The following is a 26515-nucleotide window of genomic DNA, read 5'->3' on the forward strand; positions in this document are numbered from 1 at the left end:
TAATCTCTCTGATTGGAATGAGATAATAAAAGAACAAAATCTGGGATTACCTGTCAACAATTGAGTGCCTACATTTTTGGTGGCCCTTTTATTAAGAATTTAGTCAGCAAGAAGATCTAAATTGAACAAATAATAATAATAAACTTTATTTTCTCTAGTGCCTTTAAAAGGTACATCTCAAAACACTTTACACAGATAAAAAGGGATAAAATAAAATAATAATAATAATAATAATAATAATAATAATAATAATAATAATAATAATAATAATAATAATAATAATAATAATAAATAAAGTAAAATAAACACCATACATATGACACAAAGAAATCACTTTAAAGCTATTCTGAAAAAGTGGGGTTCAAGAGCAGATTTGAAAACACTAAAAGACTTAGCCTGTCTGATCTCAATGGTAAGTGAATTCCAGAGTTTTGGTGCACAAGAATAGAAGGCCTGATCACCCATAGAGCACAAATGAGTAGGGGGACCACTAAAAGACCAGAATCAGAGGAGCAGAGATCACGACTTGGAAGATAACCAGTTAACAGTTGTGACAAAATGTGGGGCCAAACCATGCAAAGCCTTGTAGGTCAGCATGAGAATTTTAAAATCAATCTGAAACCTGACAGGGAGCAAGTGCAATGACTCTAAAACTGGAGAGATGTGCTCATTTGTCCCGGTCCTTGTCAGGATTCTAGCAGCTGAATTTTGAACAAACTGCAGTTTACTTAAGGTGGTTTTAGAAATCCCAGCAAGTAAAACATTACAGTAATAGATATGAGAAAAAACAAAAATATTAATACATTTTTCAGCAAGCGAAAGGGATAACATGGGGTGGAGTCTTGCAAATACCAAAATATCTAGATTAGAAAATGCAGTAATTAAGTAATGTTCATTCCTTCAGTGTTTTCAAAATCTGAGATTACCTGTAAATACTTGAGTGGCTAATTTTTTGATGGTCACTGTCTTCTGCATTTAGTCAGCAAGAAGAAAAAACAATATTTATATTTAAAATCAACCAATACCAAAGTATCTAGATTAGAGTCTGAAATAATTTACTAATTTTCCTACCTTAAGTGTTTTCAATTCTATATTTTAGCCCATTATCGACATTTTATGAATATTAAAAATGTCAGTGACAATTTACTATAATCATGCAAAAATAAACCCTGTAAAGAAATTCAGCAAAAGAAATAAAGTCCTCCAAAAAATAAAATCCTACAAAACAAATTATGTGAAGAATATCCTGCAAAAGAAATCATATGGGGAAAAATCCCCGCAAATACATCAAACATGGGATGACAGCAATCATCAGATAAAAATGCGAACCAACTTCCTGTGAGACACAACATCTTAAGAATATATAAGGTTTAAAGGTAAAGGAACCCCAAAGACTTTCTCACTCATCCATGTGCTCTGGTCAGTCTCTGGTCAGACGCAGGGTGATTGAGTGACAGCTGCATGCTCCTGTGCTTATGTTTCAGCCAACACAGGTTCCACACCCTGCAGCAGAGATGGACTCCATACGAGAAGTCCAGGTAGAGTGAAGGCGAAGAGAAGGCTAGTGTGTGGTAGCGTTTGACTTCACCTGGTGTAGCCTTCTAGTGGAATGTTGTGTTTAGGTCTATCAGATTATGTGTCCTGCAGCTTCCAGCGACATGCTGTCCAGTCTACACATATAAATGTGAACACAAATTACATGCAGTTGGTTCATTTGAGGATAAGGCTTTTGGATGTATGTGTATCGCTGAGAGCTGTTTGTTGCATCTTGCTCTGCGGGTTGTCATTGCAGTGTGTTTACCTGTGCTTAGTAAACTTGTTTGTTCCGATTTGATTTATTTTGGCTTTGTAGAGCCAAGTCTGTGAAGTCTGTCCCTAAAGAGTAGAGAAATATTTCTGTCCTTATGTACGGACTCTGCTATCAATCTGTTTGTGTGGGCAGAGAAAGAGAGTAAAGATCTGCTTTTTAGTAATGCCATTTTGAAACTGAGCAGCCTGTAATAACCCAAATATACTTAAAGTGATAGTTCGCCCCCAAAAAAATATAATAATATTAAAAATTCTGTCATCATTAACTCATCCTTGTGTCATTCTAAACCTGTATGACCTTTTTCTTCTTAGAAACACAAAATATCATCCTTGAATTTCACAAATTTATTTGAATACAAAAAAAAAAAAAATCCAACACACTACTCAAACATGCTTCTTTGGCAAATAAATTTAAGCATTTATGAAACAAAATCTGTGAAATGACAAAATGTCTACCCAAATGGAAAACACCATAAAAGACTTTAATGTAAGGGCATCGTGTACATTATCCTAATAAACTCATGTTCCTTTGTCCGTTTACATGCTTATCTGAAGCTTATCAGAGGATCTTTTTTAATTATTACTTTTTATTGATTTTTTGACAGCTTTAATTTGAAAGGACAGTACTCAAAATAACAGAGTAGACAATAGCTTGAGGGACAAACTAGAAACCTTTATTATAATTGTTTAATAAATAATTTTTAAAAAATCTACACTGTAAATACTCACATTTACATTTGCTGATATGTCCGCATGTTTTATAAACCTGAAGAACCAGCAAGTTTGAGTACTGTGCAGGTGTTTTTTATTTTGTATTTTTCTGGTCTATACTAGACTGCTGATGCATCAGTATATGAATTGGGTGTGTGAGGCACTATATTTTCTATTTAGCATTTTACAGATGAAAAAGAAAGTTTATACAGGTTTAAAATAACATGAGGGTGAGTAAATGAAAAAAAAAAATGGGTGAACTATCCCTTTTAATAATGCTTATTGTGACTTGATTAAAGGGCAGAGTTTATTTGTTGTCAAGCCACATGGTATAAACAGACACAACTGTATTCTGATCAATGCATCTGTCTGTTTACTTCATGTCTACCGCTGCTTCTTCGACTTTAGCCTCCATTTTCAGACTGCACTGCACTGTCCTGCCCTGTCACACAAAATGGCTGTCTCAGCTAATGAACCGGGTACATTTATGCTAGCAAGCGTGGTGGCTGCTGTTCTCATATATGTGTGAGAGGAAAAATGCAAGAAAAAAGCACCATGAATGTGTTTGAGTGTGTTAAGTCACTAACCCTGTTCTCTGTCATGTAGGGCTGGAGCTCGTCCTGATGAGGCAGGTGCCGGCGCTGGTGTGATCGCAGGAACAGGACCGTGGCCCAACCCCCCTACCGAAGCTGAACAGCTCCAGGCTCTGATGGCGGCAGCGAACGGTGAATCTCAATCTCACTTATTATTCCCTCTTTTTTAAAAGGAGAGCAAATAAGAGAATGAGGAGAAAGCATTAGCATGGACGTGAACCAGAAATAAAAGCATAGCCAACAAGATAAACATTTTGCTTATAAAGCGAAAATTTTCTCTGCCAGAGATATCCTACAGGCTGATCAGCTTTACAAGCTAAATTTTCATGATAGTCTTGCTGGTTAAGCTAATTAAGCAACCCGTTGGGGGCAAATCAGCCCACCAGCATCCGAAACACAGCATATGCTGGTCTTTACAGCAAGGAAGTCTGTCCACATATATTGTATTGGATGCATCAGTAAGGTCAGATTCTGAAGACCAGTAATAACTGGATGATGTAAGGAAAGAGGGAGATTGAGTGAGAGAAGAAAGAGAAGAGAGAGTGTGTCTTCCAGAGTAAAATGGATCTCACCATTTATTGACTGTTAGAGAGTCAAATTGAGTGTAAAGAGACAAAGGAGCCTTTTGCCTCACCGCAGCTGCAGTCAGAATGACAGCACTGTACTGATGTTGTTCTATAGCCTAGATAACAGTCGTCTTTCTAAGAAACCGAATCTCAAGAGTGTATTTTAACATATATATGTGCTGCATGAAGCAGAGCAATAATCACGTTATATACATTTGTTAGTTTAAATTTCACTGGGCTGTTGTGATTCGAGTATGCATGTATTTAGATATAATTGTATATTTAATAACGCAATACACATAGTTAGATAAAAGTACACTTTAAATACTTTAAAAATAGTACTTAGAGAGATAATAAAAGAATATACTTAAGTGCAGACTAAATGGAATTTATTCAGTCACTTACTAAAAATGTCCTTAAATATATTTCTGTTGAAGTGTAATGCGTTTAAATATATCTGTTTTACACATTTGTAAAGGAGTAGCTGCAATTTGTTACCTTTACATATATTATATTTAACACACTACAGCTAGAATTTTAATCAATCAAGTACTTTACATGTGCTTTAGTATGTTAGTCAACACAATAAAATAAGTGTCCTTTAAAGCATGACAAAAGATTATTTAAAACAGTGATTTTTTTTATATACTTAAAATAAAATATTTAATCTGACATTATTACAGTGTGCACTTTTTAAATGTATTTTAAGTGTTTTAAGAACCAGTGATGAAATGTACTCTTTTTTAAGTAAACTTAAAATGATAGATAGTTCATAGGTCATTATTTACTCACCCGAAAGTTGTTCCAAACCTGTAAGAGTTTCTTCAGCTGTTGAACACACACACAAAAAAATACATATATTTTGAAGAATGTAGGTAACCAAACAGTTGCCGGTAGCCATTGACTTTCATAGTGTGGAAAAAATGGAAGTCAATGGCTACCGCCAGCTGTTTGGTTACCAACATTCTTCAAAATGTGTTCACCAGAAGAACAACTTGAGCGTGAATAAATGATGACATCATTTTCATTTTTGTGTGAACTATCACTTTATTTGGCTTTTTATTTCATAAATATCATATAAATCTTTATATATATATATATATATATATATCTTTACACTTTTACGATTTGAAGTAAACTACAAGTTCAGTACAGTTAATTGCACTTCTTTTTTAACAAGCGTGGGTTTGGTTTAGGTTAACAATTTCATGACTACAATTTAATTATGTATTTGTGAATTTGTGAAAAAGAAACAGATTTATGATGTGGGAACAAAGGCAGAACTGCCTCATTGCTGTTAGATGACAATGCCACTTTCATTTGCAAGGCATTTCACAAGAACAGTGAAAATACTGTTTTTTAGTGTGCTATTCTTGTATATACACACATCTTCAGTTCTGTAAGCACGTTGCTGAGTATGTGATGTGTGTCGATGTTACGGCATACATAATGCATGGGGGATGGGCAGGAAGAAGCAGGTCACTGAGGGAGCTGCAATGCGGTTCCTGAGTGACTGAATTATGAGCTCTGTGCCGAACCAACCCATCTATAACCTTTCCCATCTCTCTCTCTCCTGTTCATCTACTGTCTCTGTACCTCCTTCTATTTCCTCTTTCTTTCTCACCCTACCGTTGCTCTCAGGCAAGTGAAGCCACTGCAACTCTCGGCCCTCGCTACAATCCACAGTACGGCCCAGACTACCGCCAGAACGTCTACATCCCTGGAAGCACCGCCACCCTTACGGCCAACCCTCAGCAGCAGGTACCCCAGCAGGCCCTTCCCCCTCCCCAAGCCCTTCCTCCCGTCGAAGCCCCCAAGGCAGCTCAGACGCCTGCCAGCAAGAAGAAGTCAACTAAGAAAGACAAGAAGTAAGACAAAAGCGTGGAAGCACTATCAAAGCTGCAGAAATATGTTGCGAGGATCTGAGCATCTCCCCTCAAAAAAAAAAAAAAAAAAAAAAAAAAAGGAGTACACAGGTTTGGTTAAAGAATAAACAATCTTTAGATTTAATGTTGTTTTCTGTGAGGTTTTTATTTGCTTGTTTTAGATTTCCCCATTTTTATTTATTTTATTTTGAATTGTATTACAATATCTTACTCAATAACCCCCAAAATCAAGCAATTCCTGTTTCGCTGTCTCTGAAATAGAAAGAATGACAGAACAAGAGGAGATGTGTTCAGATTCCTGGAGCTCTTTCTCTAACAGATAACTCTGTCCTGTAAATAGCATTACTAAAACAAGAAGAAAATATACATTTCTTCTTTTATTTTATTTTTTTCAAATGTCATGTTTTAGCCTTCTTTTTGTGTGTGTGTGTGTTTTTTTTTTTTTCAATGCAAAGTAGATGCTTCTTGTGGTTACAAAATAAAACGCTGGTAGGCTTTTTAACAATGTGCCACAACTCTCACCTTGACTGAATTGAAGATTTTTGAGCTGAACTATGCAGTGAAAAGGGGATACTGAGGAAAAAGAGGGCACAAGAAAGTATATTTAACTAGTTTTCGGAGTAAGAGGATACATTTATGTTTGGTGTGACACTGTTGGCATGGTATTTTAAAATAGATTCAGTCTTCATTAACTTCTTAATAGCCAGTTAAGCAGAGCCGAATGTTAGGTTTACAACATTTAACTATTCTTTGCATTTATTTCCTGTTAGCTTGGTATATAACTTGGGAATCCTAGAACTGCAAGTAATGTTATGGCTCAGAAAAGATCATCTCAAGCCTTTGTAAGGTCAAGATCAGAGAAAGATTTATGTCAAAGTGAATGCACTAAGAGTAAAATTTGAAAAATTGAAGTGAACCAAAAAGAAAGAAACAAATAATGAACGTGGAAAGACTAATGACTAATTTAAGTGCAACACTGTACTTGAATGGATCTTAGATGGAAGGATTCTGTCCATTGATCTGCACCAACCACCACAGTGTATATAAAATGTGTAAACCTGTCTGTACAAACATTAGAGCCACAAGGGCTGGCTGTTACAGGAATGTTTCAGTATTTTCTTCTTTTTTTTTAATAAAAGCAACAAAAAAGATGATAGAAAAAAGATCAAGTGTAGTGTTGTAGGAAGAAAAGCTTCAAGATCATTAACTAACCAAACTGTACATACTACAACTTCTGAAAACACGCAATCGTAGCTTAAGGCTTGTGGAGTATGTGCATATTTTTGTGTTTTTCCCCCTTTTGAACTATCCTTTTCTCCAGTCACCTAAAACTTTGAAAGATAACAGATTATACTTACTGTCTTTAGAGTACCACCCCTCCCTACATCTTACTGTACTTTTCTGTGCTTGTAATTCCAATCAGTCGTTAATGATACTGGAATGCCACTTCTGTCTGTTTGACTATGAATATCTATCTATATATATATAAATGTCTGTCTGCTGCTTGGCTACCTTTCTGTATTTGGCTGTGACTCCTTTAAAGAAATGCTTAGCACCTCATGTTACCCTTTTTATTTTGTAAGCTAATATTTATATTGCTGTTGATTTATGTTTTACTTTATTATTGGAACACTTACATTTGAAATAAAATTTTGTCAGAACTCACAGTCATGGCTGAGCTGTATTTTTGCAATTGCTTTTTCTGTGAACACAGTTGTGGACATCTGACTCATATCCAACGATATTCAAAAAGTTGGGGTCAGTAAGATATTTGAAAAAAATGGTACTTTTATTCTGCAAATATTAAACAAATTGACCAAAAGTGACATTAAAAGGCAAAGAATAAATTAAATAATTGGATAAAATAAAATAAATAATGTTGCCAGACATTTACCGTTAGAAAACAGTAGTGAATAGTTATTTTAAATTGTAAGCATATTTCACAATATAAGTTTTTTTTTTTTTTTTTTTTTTTTTTTTTTCATTAAATAAATGCACCCTTTGTGAGCATAAGAGACTTGGTTTTGAATGGTTGTTTGTGAACAAGTTTAATGACTCATAATCACAGTTATATTTTAAGGTAATTGTCAGGAAACTCATGAATTACTATGGATATAATTAACAGTTTTCTTGAAATTCAGTAAAAAATAAACTAATAAAAATAAATTCAAAAGAATGTAATCATATAAAATACATGTTATAATAATAATAATAATAATATTTTTTTTCTTATATTATTGTTTTTATTTTTTCTTATATATTTTATATAGTTTTTTTAATGAATGCAGTGCAAAGAAATATAATGTGCATTGATTTTTTTGAGGATGTGCCTATGACCCATTTTAAGAATCATTAATGATTCAGTTCAGAAAAAAAGAATAAGAATGCTGGCGTCAGAAGGAGGGAGCTCTGCAGAGATTTCCGAAGTAGGGCATCAGCTCTTGTTCTGGTGTATCCATATATAGCAGAGACATAGCCTACGTGTAAGGATGCGCTCCAAATGACAGAGAAACACAACTCTTCACATTACTATGAAGAGATAACTGAAGAATGTCCAGAAAATTCATACAGTCAAAAGATGAATAAAACTTCCTGATGTATTCTAAAGCTCATGCAAGATTTTTAAACACCTGCTCATATTAAAGCATTTGAAATATGTAATTACTTTCAAAACCATTAACCCAATCTGCTATTCATACGTTCAGGGACATTTAGAGTAATTGCTGCTTTGTCTAAATGAATTGTGGGGAAAATTATTGCTCTCATTTTCAGCTTCAGAAAACTCACACATGTATTCACTTGACTCACCAGCTATTACATAACAGCATATATTGAAATGTCATGAACAAAGTGTCAGCCAGACTCAATAATGTTGGTTTCTATGTTAAAGTGACTATTGATGTAACTAATAATGCTACCTACACTCCAGAGAGTGGTTTGAAGTGAAGGTCATGTTATCTCGGATTCACTTACACAATCTCATTATGGATTGTTTCGAGTACAGCCGAGAACATGGTCAAATTAGATGAGTTTCTTTAAAGGCTTAACCCTCCATTTTATTAAAGCAGACCTGTTCTCAGCCAAGCCATTTCCTCTCCCCCACAAAATGGCTGACATCTCACACAACTGCAGCCGTTGCCTTGGTGATGAGAGAAGGACTCCAATATTTTGAGAAACAGCAGCATGCGATCAGAATCAGTCATGTGAAATGCACATAACACAGCCTCCACACGCACAGCTAACAACGCAAATCACTGACCTCATTGGGTCAACAGAAATATCCAGTATACAAAATAATAATGTGGGTTTCTTAAAATTCCATTAGCTCAGTTTTTAGATATGATGCATTAAAAGGGCACAATTTAGGCCTTAAATAAACCAAAGCAAAAGCACCTTGAGAAACATTGCAGGAAAGAGATGACAGCTGGATTAGAGGTTATATGTCCTATATATCAGATATCTTATTAACTAGAACTATAAGGACAGTCTATCTAGCATAATTTTATGCACTATCCATTTGAAGGTGTTACAGCTATAGAAAGCTCTCCCGACATAATCTGTCTAAGATGTTGTATCAGGACATGATAGCATTAACACACTGCTTCAGACGGGCAACACTCCAAGACAGCAGCTGCTTCAGCACTAAACTCTCCATTTCCTCTCTGCCACAGAGATTCTGCAGCAAATCAGCAACTCAACAAAATCACACTCAGTGCTGCATAAAAGACCAACCACTGCTGCTGTCAGAGAGCAAATAACATTCTACACACTCACAATCAATCTATCAATCAATCAATTAATCTATATATATATAAACACTGTAGATAGATAGATAGACAGATAGATAGACAGATAGATAGACAGATAGATAGATAGATAGATAGATAGATAGATAGATAGATAGATAGATAGATAGATAGATAGATAGATAGATAGATAGATAGATAGATAGATAGACAGATAGATAGATAGATAGATAGATAGATAGATAGATAGATAGATAGATAGATAGATAGATGTTTTGATTAAAACAGTAAAATCTGTGATATTGTGAAATTCACACACATTTAAATCTGCAGTATTCGATTTTAAATATTTTATTCCAGTGATGAAAATCTGAATTTTCAGCATCACTCCAGTCTTCAGTGTCACATGATCCTTCAGAAATAATTTTAAGATGCTGATTTGCTGTTAAAGAAACATTTCTTATTAATAATAATGTTGAATACAGTTATGGCGCTCATTTTTTAATTAATTAATATTTATTTGTTTATTTATTTATTAAAAAGTCTATTTTTTAGGATTCATTGATTAATATATGTTTAAAAAAAACAGCATTTATTTGAAATATAAATATTTTGTAACATTCTAAATGTCTTTTGACATCTACTATAAAACAACATAGAAAAAAAAACATCTATTAATAAACTTTTAATAAATGTAAGGCATCTGTTGTTTCTTAAAAATATATACAAAAAAATACATATATTAATAATAATAATAATTATTATTATTGCTCCAAATAATAACATAAATACTTTGCTATACATACATACATAAATCCAAGTACCCTCATCTCTGGCTTCACTATCTGGCAACATTCAATAGTACCATTTAGGCGGTTCAGTCAGAGCTGCCTGTTAACCAGCATAAACAAGGTCATTGATCAGAGCCTGCAAATCACGTGGCCTTGCCAGTAAATGCCCCACACAAACAGAAGCATCGTAACACACGAGCAGGGCAGATGGTCTTTTCAGCTGCAATCACACAGAGCCACCGGTCATTCCATCAGGGAAAGGTCGGCTCCTCTTAAAACACTGCAGACAATTATTCGTAAAAGATCAGCTGACCCATAATGTCCTTCACACTCAGCAGATAGTTTCTTTCAAATCATTCAAACTTTAAAAATAGCTTGCTCACTGTCAGGTGGCTCTAATGTACTTCTCAAAAGAGCTGCACTAATTTGCTCACAAAACCGCATGACGGATGTTTTTTTTTTTTTTTTGGATGCAGATTTGTTGCATCTCTTTGCTTTGTTAGACAGCACTGAAGTCATTCAGTGGGAAAACAAGAACAGGAATAAAAGGACTCCATCTGCCAGGCGAACGAGCGCCCGCACCCCACCCCTCCATTCCCTTCCTCCCCTCACCCTTCTCAGACACAGGGAATATAGAGTCAACAGCCTAAAAAAAAAAAAAAAAAACCCTCTGCAGCTGCCGTTGCCATGGAAACAAGGCTGTCAGCCGAGCCCTCCCACCAACACAGGGATTTTGAGCATCCAAAAAGACATTTTGAGACCCTAAGAGAAGGGGGAGTGAGTGACTGTCTTTCTCTTAATCTTGTCATGAGGATTGGTAGACAAAGATGTAATGTAAAAGGAAATGAATCATATATAAATTAACAAGAATCCAATGAGTCAAATGTGCCTTCACAAAAACTCGCCTTCTTTAGTTACTGTTGCTTTGTCTGACACATACAACTCTCTCGCTATACATGATGTTCTCACGCAGTAAAAAAAAAAATACATCGCAAAGCAAAGAGGACACAGACAAGACAGAGCAGGTTACTTCTGATATGAAACAAGGTCTCAGGTTTCAAGCTGTCATTTTGTAAGAAATTCAAACAATACATATAATTTTGTGGCTCTTTAATGTGTCATGACAGATCACTGTAGCACCTCATTTCAAGCGGTGCCTGTACCGATCTTTTCATATTTACAAAATAAACATAAATGAACATCAGAAGGTATTTTATTGCAACTGTGGAAAGACGTCAGTGCACACCATTTTTCAAGTTTAAGTCCACCATAGTTAATCTACTTTCCTGTCTGATTTGTTTGTCGGACAAAATGGTGGATTCTGCATTATGATTGGTCAAATCACCTGTCAATCATGCTCTTTGCGAAGGGTCAATTCAGGACTGAATTAACAGAATCAAATACTGACGTCTAGAAAATCACCACCAGAGAATGTAGCTAAAACATGAAACTTAGAAAACTGTCCTTTCTTCCCTTTAGGCATTTAGCAGATTGCAAGGAGTGTGAAAGATTAATGACGTCGTCTAAGGAAAGCAATGCTTCGTTGCCCCATTAGCGCAACATGACATCAGCTTTTCCCATATACCCCCACCAGCATCTTCCTCTTTTCCTCGATCTTTTTCTCTCTTTCCTTACTCCCAAATACCTTCCTTTTTTCTGCTATACAGATTCTTTCAAAGGCTGCCTATATTTATAGATTCTTGTCAGTGGAGTGGGTCCTTGTCCTATATAATATTCATAGACCGCAGAGGCTCCGCAGAGCGTAGGTTCATAAAACCGGTCTGTCCCCCACTTCCATCCACCGTGGCCGTTTCCATAGCAACCTCACATCCTTAAATCTACATGCCAGTCTGCATTTCACTACCGCAGGTTTCTAGCCCGACCTTAACCCACCTGTTCAGCAGTTGTGAGCATTTTGCAGGTCAGTGGAGTAGGAAATGTACTGAAAATAATCATACGCAGCCCACTAAGTCTATCGTCTTTCTTTTAGCTTTGTGCCAAAACTATCATGTTTAAAGCTGCATACAGTGTGGCAACAGTGTAAGAAGATTACTGTCGGTCTGTACCATCCCCCTTTACTCCTTATGTTCTTATTCCATCTGAATATCTCTCCCTGTTTCCTTGCAGGCTTTTATATATATTTTTTATTCTTTTGTTCATTTTTTTTTTTCTAGCAGGTAACAAAGTATGTATAGCACGCATGGAGAGATGCCTGCAGCAAGTACACACAACCACACACACACACACACACACATACACACACATACGGGGGAGAGGAACCTCATCATGAACAAGGAGCAAGGTAACTATGGCAACAGACAAAGAAGGGATGACGACATTTCGTAGGGTGAACAATGGAATGAAAATAGCTTGCAATAAGAGGATAATGTTATTTTTATACTGTGTCAATTAAAATGAGGATGCAAATGTCAACTGATCCTTTTCAATTAAATCTCTAATGGTTTATTTGTAACAATTTACAATAAGATTCTATAAGGTAACATTATAGATATAGATATAACATATATATAATATCAAAGTTCATTACACAATATAATACTTGTAGTTTAATATATTTGTATATAATATTTGTAGTATAATAATAATAATAATAATAATACCCTTTGTTTAAAATCAACAACAATAATATAACATGTATTTGTTAACATTTACTAATTTGTTATATTACAAACATAAATGTATGTGTGTGAAATATATAAATGTATAATAATAATAATACGAATTAATGAATGAAATTTACTTTGTGAACATTTACCGTTTTTTTTTTAGTCCTACATATTTTTTTTCAACATGTATGAATTAGATTGATATAATTTCTTATGAATTTATACAAATTAACAATAATCAATAATACCTATTTTATGAATAATTTCATATAATTAATAATGTTACATTACAATAATAATGTAATTATATATTTATAAATATATAAAAACACGTATATAATAATAATAATAATAATGTATATGATATTTATATAATAGCAATAATATATAATATTTATATAGTAGAAGTAATAATATAGTTTATTGATATACAATTTATTTTTTGAATATTTACTTATTTTACTAATTTATACATAGAATCTTTTTCAAGATGCATAAATTTGATTTACATCATCTCTTATGAACATATAGGAATTAACAACAAACAATAATACCTAATTTATAAATAATTGTAATTTTAATTTTAATAATGTAATTATATATTTATAAATGTGTATTGAAACAAATAAGTATATAATAATAATAATTAATTAATTATTTGAACCCAATGCAGACAAAAAATTGTTGTTCATTGTTAGTTCATGATATCTAACATGAATGAGCTAATTAGTTTTTTTTTCCTTTTTATCTTTAATGCCATTAATAATCAATTAAACTCAAAAAGGTACAAGTGAAAAAATGTTAGTACATTTTAATTTTTTTCCCAAATTGACCAAATCTGTCAAAATACAGGCAGAGATGTTCATTTTACTCACAGCAAAGAGGAAACTATAACAAAAATATATAATAAACCATGCTGGTCAATTGTATATAGTGCGTATATAAACAATTTTGTATATAGTGTGTCATCCTCTGATGTGTGTGCTTTTTAAAAAATAAATAAATAATCAATTCCTTTATTTTTCATTTTTAATAATTGTGGCAAAACAGCTGTGAGTGGGTGAGGGGGCGAGCGTGGGTAGGGCTTAACCATTCAGTCGGTCACTAGAGAAATGTGTTGTTGTCTGTGCAGGGCCTGCCCTCCCCTATTTCTTCATGTAGCCTGATTATGTCTCCCTGCCGTCTGATTGTGGGTCGAGCCACTGGCTGGACTGATGTCACAGTCAGTACAAGCTGGCAAAGAAAAAGGGAGAGACAATATACTGTAATCTAGTTCTGTCAGTCAGCGAGTCACTCTGATACACACAGCTTGATCAGACAGAACTAAAGTAACCGATATTCATACAGTTGATCAAACAGATACACACAGCCTGAAGGCTTCAAGAGGATGTGACCTCACACTGTCATCATATTAAACACATCAGCCCTGTCTATGACCATGAAAACTGCCCTACATTCACATACTAAACCACACACCCCCTCTCATTCGATTAGCAGAAAGCGGGTGTTTTTTTCCTGGAGTGATTCATGCATGAATTATGTGTAGGCGGTAAGGTGGTGAATCCTTACACAACATACATCAAACAGAAACTGTATAATATCACCTATTACCGGAAATACTTTGCTCACATAACAGTGATTCATTTTCAGACTTAATACAAGTGTCCCAAATGTATTTGGACATGTATGCATTATATATGAATCTAATAGCATCACAGTAATAGCCATTTCTGCAATAACCTGAATTTTAGAGGATGTATTAAGTCAAAGCAGAGTAACCAATAAGTGGAGCTTATCACATTAAACTGTAAACGTGTTCCACTAACATTTGACATCCAGGAAGTGTCCAAAAGAAGTGCTAACTTTCTTTGAAATACATGCCACAAGGTTTGATATCTAATGCAATAACATATATATATTTTTTTTATATTTGCAATGTCTCTATGCGTAAACCACCACTGTGATCACATCCGCTGGCTTCTCTATATTCGAATGTGAACATGAGGTGATGATGAGGTGATGGATGCCATTTGTGGGGTTAGCCTGAAGCTAATTGAGTTGTGACAGACTGACAGATGAAGGGCAGAATGATGAGATAAGATGCCTCTCTCTTTGGTTCTGCTCTAAACATCCATGGAAGTGTGATTCCACACTGTACACGCTTTACACACAGCCATGTAATCTGAAGCGTATGTTTGCGATTGCTCTCATAAAGGCTAATGAGGGTGACTGTAATTTAACAGAGATGAAGACGTCACTTCAGACGAAGACTTTCTATGCTTATCAAAAAAAGATTAAAGACTATCTATCTATCTATCCATCTATCCATCTATCTATCTATCTATCTATCTATCTATCTATCTATCTATCTATCTATCTATCTATCTATCTATCTATCTATCTAATGTTGCTGACTTCAACAAAGGGGGAGACAACAGTAGGGATGTTGTTTTTCTCACATGGGTGAGTTGTTTTACCTGGAGACTCCCACACACTTCCTCCAATCAGCTTGCAGCTATATCCAGTTCTCATTACTGATTGGTTATCTGCACTCTCAAGCAGTATTATGTGTTTAAGTGATGACTAAAGCAGTCGGCCGGCAGTTTAGAGGAGAGAGACTGATCTGGCTGTGACCCCAGGCATTTTATCAACCTTAAAAAAAAAAAAAAAAAAAACATGTTTGTGAAGCCATTCAAATATCAAATATTATGATTAAACAGTTAACACACAAAAAGATTAATCTGTCTGAAAATGGTCATTAAGAATCAATGATATACAATTATAATATTTGTTAGATTCACAGGACTGGCTGTTTAACACTACCTAAGTTAACGTGAGCCTGAAGAGCAAGTTATCTGATTGACCTGTTTATTAGCTACAACAACTTTAAAAATAATCACATCAATCTGACATTGGATACATACACTGTTCAGTTCTGCTGATGTAGAGTTTGCATCTTACATTCATATATTCCTGCCACTAGCAAAGAAATAAAATATGAACTATAGCCAATTAAAAAATTATAATTTTAGATGCCCACAGTTATGAATTAATTGTTATATTATGTTATAAAATGCATGTCTTAAGAATTATCAAAGCATATTTCAGCCATAAATAACCATTTTACAGATGTCACTACTGTAAAACTGTGCTAGGATCAGGGTGAATTTGAGATTATCTTATTCCCTTCCCAAAAATTTCCATCCAGGCAGAAATGAAAAAGGTGAAACCTGCTTTCTAGATGTTAGACTGCGATTGGTGTTGGAGTTTCATGAGGAATAAAATCCAAATTGTCCAACAACTTTCTTTCAAACACAAGACAAATGCAACTAACCCAGATAGCACACGTACGTCTGCAAGATGTCGGTTAAAGATCACTTGATCTGGAAAGCATCTACTGTATACAAACATCTGACAGACATACATTCTAACTCATCAACATCTTAAAGGCATCTAATTAACATCTATTTAACATCTGCTAGGAAATGTCCTATAGACATATTGCAGATGAGCAAACACTGCAAACAATGGAGTAAGCAGGGTTATTTTTTTGGTTATATGTTGCTCAGAACTCCCTGACACACATTTTGCTATTGTGAGGTTGAACGTCCAACTGTCCATGCTGAAAAAAACAAATAACTCAAACGGCTGATCTTATCTGTGATAAGCTCAGAGACAGAGGATTAACGGTGCTCATCCCTGCAGAGAAACACACGGTGAGACACACTGATCACACACCAGACCTGCACACCCACACAGCGAATATGCCTGCTATTAACACCATGCTCCTGACAGAGACCACAGCACTTGAAATCTGCTGACAACCTCCTCATATATCTCTCTATATGAAAACGCAAATCCAGTAATGAAAATTTGCTTTTGACCACTTAAAAATAGGAAAGCATCACATGTAAAGCACATCAAAATGATTTCAAGCCATGTCCATGCAGTAATGAATGAATGCAGACACAGAATAAGAACAGAGATAGAGAGAGAGAGAGAGAGAGAGAGAGAGAGAGAGAGAGAGAGAGAGAGAGGAGATGGAAAACCAGAAATGGAGGGGTGAGATACATTTTCATATATGAAGATGCACAGCAGCCATTTTGGATTATTTAGGTCACAGTGAGATTCTGAAAGGGTGGGGTTGGTGTTTTTAACCCTTGATATGCCATGCTGTGTGAGTATGTGTGAACTGGATGGTTGGGTGGGAAACATGGAGAGTAAAAGAGGCAGTGACTGACAGCATTATACCCAGCTAACACGATGTTCAGTGGGAGGATCCGAGAGGAAAACTGTAGTGATTGTTTTGTGCATATGTCTTTGCCTGAGTGCCAAGGTGAACAGTTTGCTGGCAGTGTCACGAGAATCTGTCAAGCGGCCAAAGCTGAAAGAGCAGATGTCTGATTTAGGTCAGATATATGTGAAAAACAGTGTGAAATCATATGTGAAGTCATAAAAAAAAAAAATAAATAATAATAATAATAATAATAATAATGATGATGATGATGATGATGATGATGATGATGATTACAGAATAATACCAGTAACAGAGAGACTACAATCACATCAGTTAGAAGACAAAGCATGAGAAATGGAAAAAAAGACTACAGAAGAAGAAGAAAAAAATGTCAGATGGGGAGAGGAGAGAATCGAAGGACAAAAGAAAAAACAGCGAGGAGGGGTGTAGAATAAAGAGCCGATTGCTAGTGCTGCTAACTAGCGGCGCGTGGGAGCATTGCCGTTTCAATATGCTGTAAAAAAATGTATCTGCATAATGCTTGTGCATGTGTTTATGGTGACTGTGCACGTGCATGTGGTCTCATGCACTCTTTTACTGTTCGTCCTGGCCATATAAGACATCTGTGACGTCACCTTCAATCCATTGACTATATTTAGTCCAGGCTCGAAGTGTGCAGATGTAAAGCTTGAGTGCACTAATGGTCCATCTGTTCACAAACACAGCCTGAGTGAACCAGGACAAAGACCCTGCGATCCTGAACATTAATTCTCTCTTTACCTTTATCTGCGGTGTTCTTGACTAAAACAGGCTTCTTGCCTATAGCACTATATGTACTCCAGAAGAAGAATATAAAATGCAATGTCTCTAAACTTCAGAGTTGCTTCTAGAGTTTCTATTCTGGGATTTGACAGCATTCAAGTTCACTTTACACCCCGTTCCTGTGAGGAACAATGTGTTATGGTGCAAGTAGGAAAAAAAAGCAAAACACTAATTGAATTCTGCACAAACTGATATAATGTGAGTGAAGCCTTGATACGCAGGGGAATAAAACTTTAAATCACTTTGCCCTGAAGACAGACGTATAAAAGTAGGTCACTCAGTTAAAGAGAGATTTTAAATATAAGACAGGCAAAAAGCACTACCAAAACTTTTAATTCACAATCACGAACTGCATTATGCATTGACATCAAATATACACTGTTTGGGGAAAAGTAGATTCCTAAACTATCTTAATCTGAAGCAAATATGGGAACATTGTAGAGAAGTTTGATGGTTTATCAGGGTTTATCAGAGTGTGTTGCTCATCAGTACTGGAGTAAAGTCAATTCCTTCACACTGGCTCTACGGAAAGTGCTGAATTATTTAGTACTTGTGTATGAGTGTGAACACACTGCTTTTATGATGGTAATTGTTATTTTTTTTGGTGGCTGTGCAGATGTCCCTTTCACTGAGAGACTGATGGCATTTTGCTATATGACCTATAGACATTATTCACACACACACACACACACACACACACACACACACACACACACACACACACACACACACACACACACACACACACACACACACACACACACACACACACACACAAGGCTCCATTCCAACACAGAGCACAGCAGGCCAGGCTGTCTGAAGTGGCACATGCTCAGCCTTTGTTCTCCAACACAAAGCTGTTGGGGAGACAGAAAGGGATCCGGATTTTGTGAGTGAAGGGAAGTGTGTCCGGGAGGAGGAAGCACTGTAGAATACATTAGTTTAAGCCTGTACCTTTAAATCTTTATTTGAACCTCTAACTTTTGCACTCACTATTCAAATTCTATTTTAAAAAAAAATAATCTAACTACCTTTCTAATCTTTTTGTATTGTATCTATTTTCTTTTCATTTATTATACAATTATAAAAAAGACCTCTAACACTAGCTTGCTCTATTCTTTTTCTATTCTATCTGTTTTCTTTTTATTTATTATATTATTTAAAAGCCCTTGCTATGTATACTGCATTTAGGCTAACTGAGACTTGTTATAGCACTTATATATCATTGCTCTTTTGTTGTTTTTGATTGCTTCCATTGTCCTCATTTGTAAGTCACTTTGGATAAAAGTGTCTGCTAAATGACTAAATGTAAATGTAATGTAAATGTAAATGTGACCATTATGGCAGCAAAACACAACTACACACATAAAAAAGTGGTTAAAATTCAGACCCCACCAAAGACAACATCTATTTTCACCAAGAATAGCACTTTGCTATTTTCCAAAACAAGCCAGTGGCCACAAATACTGACTGATTTAGAGACCACTAACAAATATTTTAAATGAATATCTATGGAGAAACTAATATAATATCAATATTATCTATGCATTTGGGACAAAATTAGCCAGAACTGGCAGATTTTTATTTTGGACTCAAGTTAATTGTAACTAACTTGAATTATCTTAGTGAGCTAATATATATATATATATATATATATATATATATATATATATATATATATATATATATATATATATATATATATATAAAGCCCTACTCAAAGCTATGTATTATTTTGACCGTTATGGTTTGCAGTTCTGTTAAAGACTAAGAGTGTTTACTTATTAATAATAATTAATATAATAATAATAAAAAAAATTAAATGTTCATATTATTATTATTTTTATTATTATTATTATTATTATTATTATTATTATTATTATTATTATTATTATTATGTGAAAAATAAAATAAAAAATGTCAGTTTCAATTTGAAGAAATCTCAAATACGCTGACCTCTGGTAAGGTTGAGATACAATCACATCCAATGCTGCAGTGAGATGACACTCATCCGGCACTGCTGCTGTGCAGATCGTTTAATAGGGTCTGTAATCTGATAAAGACTCCAATCTGGCTCATCAGGCCCGTTCACCCCATCATGTCTGCCATCCAGATATCTTAGGAAGACCACAAACACAAACATAGTGATTAGTGATCATGTGACCGAAAGGAGGCAAGATAAGGATGAAAACTACTCTAATACTGTAATGAAAACAGATGGCATATCCCTAACCTCCTTTACTGGATGACCTTTTATTTTATTATTTATTTATTCATCATTTTACTTCATATCACAAATGGTTATATTCATGACAAGCTCAAAAGCATTTATATTCTTATTTACTTTATCATCTTTTAATTTATTATTAAATTGTTTTTTTTTTAAAATTTATTTAAATTTTTTATTTAAAAAATGTGATTTATAGAAACACATAAAGTAAATCCCCAGAAGCACAGTCACAGGATTATTAACGTTTCAGAACAACAGACCACTGTAAATCCCACAATGAGGCTTTCATCTTGTTTTTAATCATAAATACAAACGCTTGTCCAGCATATCAGCCATCAAAACATTATTTTCCTTTAAACAAATAAGAAAAGGCAGCCTCACTAAAATAATCACCATTTAAAAGCTTTTATACAGACATACATAAAATTATTATGGACCTATGCTCCATTCCTATACCCTGGGATATGAGCATAAAGCATAAAGTCATTGCTTAAACAGCAATAGATGGCCTCATAACCTAGAAAAAGGTCAGATAAACAACATTTTGCACTGCTTTGCAAATCACAATCCAACTGAAGCAAGTGCTCCCTCTTTCTTTCCCACAGCTTGCTTTCTATGGCTGTGCTACACCGACATTATTCCCCTACTGACACAGTTTCATGCTAATCTCCCCTACTGCATCTCTCTGATGGTCTCTTCCACATGACATCAGCACTTTCCTACAGCAATATAGGTCCTATACCCCATCTAGTGGGCATACTAATCTTAAAATTTGAGAAGCAGGCTCCTTATGAAGCACAAATAATACACAAACAATGCTGTACTGATCTGCTTCGATGCATTTTACACTCTGACACACACACACACACACATCCAAAAAAACTTCCAAACCCCACAAATATATAGTTCAATAATAAAAAACTGCAAAATGCATATATATATATATATATATATATATATGCATTTTGCAGTTTTTTCTTATCTATAATAAAATATCTATATAATCTATCTATCTATCTATCTATCTATCTATCTATCTATCTATCTATATATATATATATATATATATATATATATATATATATATATATATATATATATATATTTATAAATATCTATCTATCTATCTATCTATCTATAAAGATAGATTAAGATTAAGTAATTAAGTAATTATATTTACTATTGCAATTTTGAAATACAATTACCTTACTTTAGAATAATTGATTTAAGTTAAGACTGATTCAGGTTTTTTTCTTAAAGCAACGACACCAGCACCATCTGGCTAAAATCTTGAAAATCTTTTACAGTCACACGACTACTAATAAAACTAGCAACACTGACTACTACAGGACACACCGCAATACTGCAGCTGACCAACTAACACACAAACGCGCACACACATACACAATCACACTAAAATTTCTGCTCTTTACAAAACAACACTATCCTCTACTGGTAAGGACAGAAAACTACACCTAAATGGTCTATAACTTTAAAGGTATAAAAACAAACCACAGCACAAGTTAGTCACTAGCATTTCATTCTCATTTTGGTTTTCTCCACTGGCCAGCAAACAAGAAAATGATGGAAAAACTCTGACTCATCAACCGGGGAAGAGTCCACCCCAGGATTTCCTCCTGTTACCATGTATTACAAAACACCCTGAACAAATGGAAAAACGTTAAAGGAAACATGTTTTAGGTTAAATTATGTGCGACTTGAATTAATCTTACAAAATAAGGTTGCCTGCATTTTTTGTTTATGAAAGTGTGGGAGACTAGAAGGCATAACTCTCACACAGGAATTTGGGATATGACAGCTTGATTAGAAACAGATGTGCTCAGGCACACAGAAAAGACACTCATGGGGCTTTTAGAATGCAAAGCTTGGGGGAAATGAGGTCTGCAGTGGCAGCAGGGCTACTATCACAGTGCCATTGTACTGTAAGCCATAAAGTCGTATACTGATTAGCCAAGTGTTGTTTGTACACAAAACTGTTTCAAATATAAATAAAGCACAATCAGGAACAGGGTTATTACAGTGAACTAAAATTGTAATTACTTGAAATAACTAGACTAAATGTTAACTAAAACTTTAACTTGATGTACTAAAATAAATAAAACTGAAATTAAAATAAAAACAATAAATAAATGGCAAAACCACACAGCTACATTACTAAAGGAATGTAAAACTAAAACTAAAATAGAAAATATAAAAATAAAAATGAATTAAAATTATTAATAAAACCCATGAAAGTATCTCAAACATACTAAAATAACACTGGTCAGTAAAATGCATTCATTAGGCAATGCCTTAATATAAAATTAAGGAAAAACAGTAGCCACCCAAAAAATATTTAGTGACTCAGAAAGTATAAATGCTATTGCATTAGACAGAAAGTTGCATTTTTTACATTACTTTTTTTTTTTTTATTATTATGATTAAAACAAAGCTTTCTTGTCAAGAAAAACAGTTCACAAAATGTTCAGTTTAAAGTATTGTTACTGATATTATTATTAACGTTATTTTAATGTGATGAACTGAGAATTGTGTGAAATTGTTGGTTTAAATAATAATAATAAAGTTGGTTTAGATAATAATAATAATAATAATAATAGTAATAATAATAATAGACAATAATAATAATAATAAGTCTAGCATTATATTGTTTACGTCACTAGGTTTGTAACTCTGTTAAATGCCATTTTTACATTGAATGGTTTGTGTGTACAAACAAATTTTATTTGCAGGAAACGAAGATGGATGGATGCAGAGAGAGAGAGAGAGATAGAGAGAGAAAGGACATGTGGTACATAAAGGACACTGCAGTGTCTCCGCACTGCTGTTCTACGCATAGAAACAGGAGACCCTCTGTTCTTCACAAATTCAGACAAAGCTCTTACAGAGTCCCAGATTACCAGTGTAGTCCCACAACTCCAGCAGAATAAGTGGATTAGACGCTTTCATGCTTTCCCCCCTTCCTACTCTCTCCTCTCATACACAATCAACCTTCACCATTTTGAAATGTAACTTGCTTTAAGAAGCTTTGAGAGATACAAATTCTCTCTTTTGGGCCTAAGCAGATAAACTGAACAAGAACCCTTCACCTCGTTCCCAAACACTTCCATCCATACAGAATGCCTGTATAATCTTGCTCCCACATCCCACAAATGGATCACAGCAGTGGCCTACACTGATAAGAGGGTTTACAGACTCCAGAAAACAGCAGGGCACTTTTTCCAAGGTCTTTAATAACAAACAGAGACAAACAGGAGACACACAACTACACAAACACACACCGGTTAAAAAACCACAAATAAACGTACTGTGATATTGGAGTGCCCCCAACTGTCCTCACAATAAAACTGCAAAGGAATAAAAGAGGAGGACATTCAAAACCCCTTTTTAAAACAACTAATTTCAAGCTATAAGGCTATTAGTTATATAAAAGGCCACAATGTAGAAGAATAAAATGTTTTGCACACATATGTACATGAACAAAATCACATGTACAAACCTAACAAAGCTAACACAGCTGGGCATACACATATTGTGAATGCAAATACTGTCTTTTATTTGCAAATTTGCAAAATATGTGACCCAGAATGCAAACACTTATATGAAGACTGATGGATGACATTTAGTGGATGATTTACATGGGGTCAGAAAGGTAATAAGAGAGCATTCAGGTTTCGTTTAGTCCAACTCCCGACAATTGCTTTTCGAAGTTATAAATAAAGGATTTACAGAATTACATTTGACAAGAAAACAGTATTTAAATTTAATGTTACATGGTAGTATTTTATGATATTTGAAAGCAATTTCTGAATGAAAATTGTTTCAAAGTAAAACCCACATTTTTTTTTTTAATTTCAGTGTGTATTAGCCACATAGATATTTCATAAACTGTTTAAACGTTCAGTTTACACAAAAATTTAAGATGCACAAAATATGATTTTATTAAATATTTTGGGAACCAAAATTTTTACGGGAAACAAAAACACAGAGTCATTTCCCAAAATACATTCTTCGTATTCCACAGTAGAAACAAAGTCATACAGGATTAGCATGGGAGTAAATGTTGACAGAATTTTCTTTTTTCTTTTTAGACAAACTATCCCTTTAAGACATGTGAGAATGTTTGCACATGGCTTGTTTACCAACAGCAAAAATAAAAAATAAAAAAAATACTTTGCATAAGAGCACAAAAGACCAGCACTTCTAATTCTATTCCAGTCATTTCCATACACCCACACTCTTCCGGAAACAATCTGACAGCTGTTCCAGGAATAAACTAACACTATAGGGGTCAAGCTAGCAGCTGCATCCAGTGGTATTCTTACTGAGGGAACCCCACCATCTCTCTCTCACACACAGAGAGAGAGAATGAATGGGAGACCACTAGAATGCATGTCATATGAGGAACATGAGAAATTATCTAAAAAAAAATAAAAAAAATAATGAAAGTCTAAAGAAATGTTTTCTAAGATTATCTGTGCTCTGTAATCTCTCTCTTTAAGGTCTTTGGACAGAATGAGGTCATAGTGTTTATTTTTATTTTTTTTATCATTTACCCATGTGTATATATATATACACACAATTTATATTTAATTTTTATTATTACTTTCTATATCAAAGAGGACTGCATTTTCTATGCCATGAAAATAAGTGTTTTTAAAGATGACTCTTCACAGTGGACTCTTTTTTGTTTCTTACACAAAAATACTTGGAAGAGAGACAGAAGGAGAGACAGATGACTGAATTTACTAAACCACAACTGCTGTACAAAGTGTCTTGGTATTCAGTGTGTCTGTCCCTTTTAGAACCCCCTTAAAACCTTTTTTTTTTTCTTTTTTTCTTCATTCTTCCAAGCCAAATCTGTGTCAGCGTGACTAGGCATGATACAGAGGAGGATGGGAGAGAAGGGATAATAAGCAAAAGTTTGGTTTTCATTTAGAATAAAATCACTTGATGCAAGTACTGTGGTATTTTGTTAACATGGAGGATGCGTGTTAAAGTTACAAAACATCTGAGTAATGGCTGAAACATTCCTGGGGAGACACTCACACAGCCCTTATCCATAGTTCAATAGCGCCCCCTACTGACCACTAAAGAAGTGAACAGCAAGACAGACAGAAGAATTCAAAACTAATTTAATTTCCTGAGACTCTAGGGCACAAACTACAGCCACATGATCATTCCAGACATCAGCAGACTCTATAGTAATCATCACATGCATGCTCAAAGCATGAAAACTGTGTAAAGCAGTGTAACATGCGTACTAAAGCTATTTTTCACTTTTGTTTTTCTCAAGGACACGTTCAATGGATAACATGGATGTTATCATACAAGTGGAATGTCCAAGTGCCACGTTTGCTTTTGTATTTAACCACTCTTCCCCCACACAGAGTTAAAGAGTAACAATGTTAGTTCTGTCTGTTCTCATCTTTCTCTCTGCTTTCTGACTCTTTTCTTTCCTTAAAAGGTCTTGAGCAGTGGACTTACTCTGGATGCCAAAAGTGAGGGGGGTGGGACTGACCTAGAATTTCGACATAATGTGAAGAAAACCTGATATATCCAGTATTAACCAAGCTTTCTCTAGTATTTATTAAATATAAATAAATACAACAAAAGAAGATAGATAGATAGATAAATGTGGTAAATAGGTAAATGTGTGGGTTTAAAAAAAAAAAAAAAAAGGAAAAAAAAAACTGTTTTGCATGGGTCCAAAGTTTTTGCATTGTGTATCTTTAAACTTTAAAACTCAAACTATACCTTTCCCGCGTGTGGACGCTTGGCGCGAGAACAGCATGCGTGTTTATGCGGCATTCTCTTTTTGCCTCAAACTTGCTTGTTTCCCGGGAGATTAAATAAAGGAAAGAGGGAGGGAGGGGGCGATGGATGAATGGGATCCTTTCATCCTGTTATCCCCAGAAAAGCAGGAATAGAATAAACTCCGGCCTGGCAGCTGGAGTGCAGGAAATGTCGGCCTTGTGGCAGATGGTCGGGTGGGGCCTGGAGAAGGGGGAGAAAATGGGAGGAAATCTGAGAGGAAGCGGGAGGGTTTAACACAGAAGGTCCGCCCAGAAGGAGGGGTTCCAGAGCAGCTCACTTGCGCACATCTGGTGTTTGATTTGTGTAACTACAAGCGTATATTTTTATTTAAAATAAATTCGTTGTTTTTGTGTAAATAAGCAGCGTCAAAATGTAATTAATTTAATTAAATTTAGGCAGAAAATGCAGTTCAGTCTGACACATTGGAGTACACATGTATGTACTCCAATAGGCTATGTTTCTAGATTGTAAAAATATTTTTTGAAGCTGTAAATAAAACAAAGAATATTAGAGTACGTTTTTCAATCGCAGTTAAAAATTCCATGTTTAATTTAACGTGTTGCTTGCCATTTCTTCGTGGTTATTTGTAAAATATGCTAGCAATGTCTGAGTGAAAATTATTTCCACACTATTTTTTTCAGTGCATTTATTCCATTCCTATG

At 34.7% G+C, this 26515-nt stretch overlaps 1 protein-coding gene and 1 long non-coding RNA gene across 43 annotated transcripts in view; one reads left to right on the forward strand and one right to left on the reverse strand.

The window, feature by feature from the left end:
* Nucleotides 1-7232, forward strand: part of LOC109097792 (protocadherin gamma-C5-like) — a 98752-nt gene extending 91520 nt beyond the window's left edge. For 20 of the 42 annotated variants that reach the window (XM_042732431.1, XM_042732430.1, XM_042732433.1 and 17 more), the window contains 3 exons: nt 1485-1538; nt 3127-3245; nt 5319-7232. In XM_042732431.1, coding sequence (XP_042588365.1) covers nt 1485-1538; nt 3127-3245; nt 5319-5551 — 406 coding nt within the window. In that variant the 3' untranslated portion in view covers nt 5552-7232. The remainder of the gene's footprint in view (nt 1-1484; nt 1539-3126; nt 3246-5318) is intronic. The other 22 variants (XM_042732449.1, XM_042732448.1, XM_042732451.1 and 19 more) reach the window with 3 other exon arrangements.
* On the reverse strand, nt 258-26050 carry LOC122138684. Its single transcript, XR_006155732.1, has 4 exons — nt 25794-26050; nt 19745-19905; nt 3108-3274; nt 258-1670 (listed from the first exon to the last, which is right to left on the reverse strand). It is a non-coding gene; the product is annotated as an uncharacterized LOC122138684 (long non-coding RNA).
* Between the last annotated feature and the right edge of the window lie 465 nt (nt 26051-26515).

This window comes from Cyprinus carpio, chromosome B10 (assembly GCF_018340385.1).
Source record: "Cyprinus carpio isolate SPL01 chromosome B10, ASM1834038v1, whole genome shotgun sequence".
NCBI classification, from domain to species: domain Eukaryota; kingdom Metazoa; phylum Chordata; class Actinopteri; order Cypriniformes; family Cyprinidae; genus Cyprinus; species Cyprinus carpio.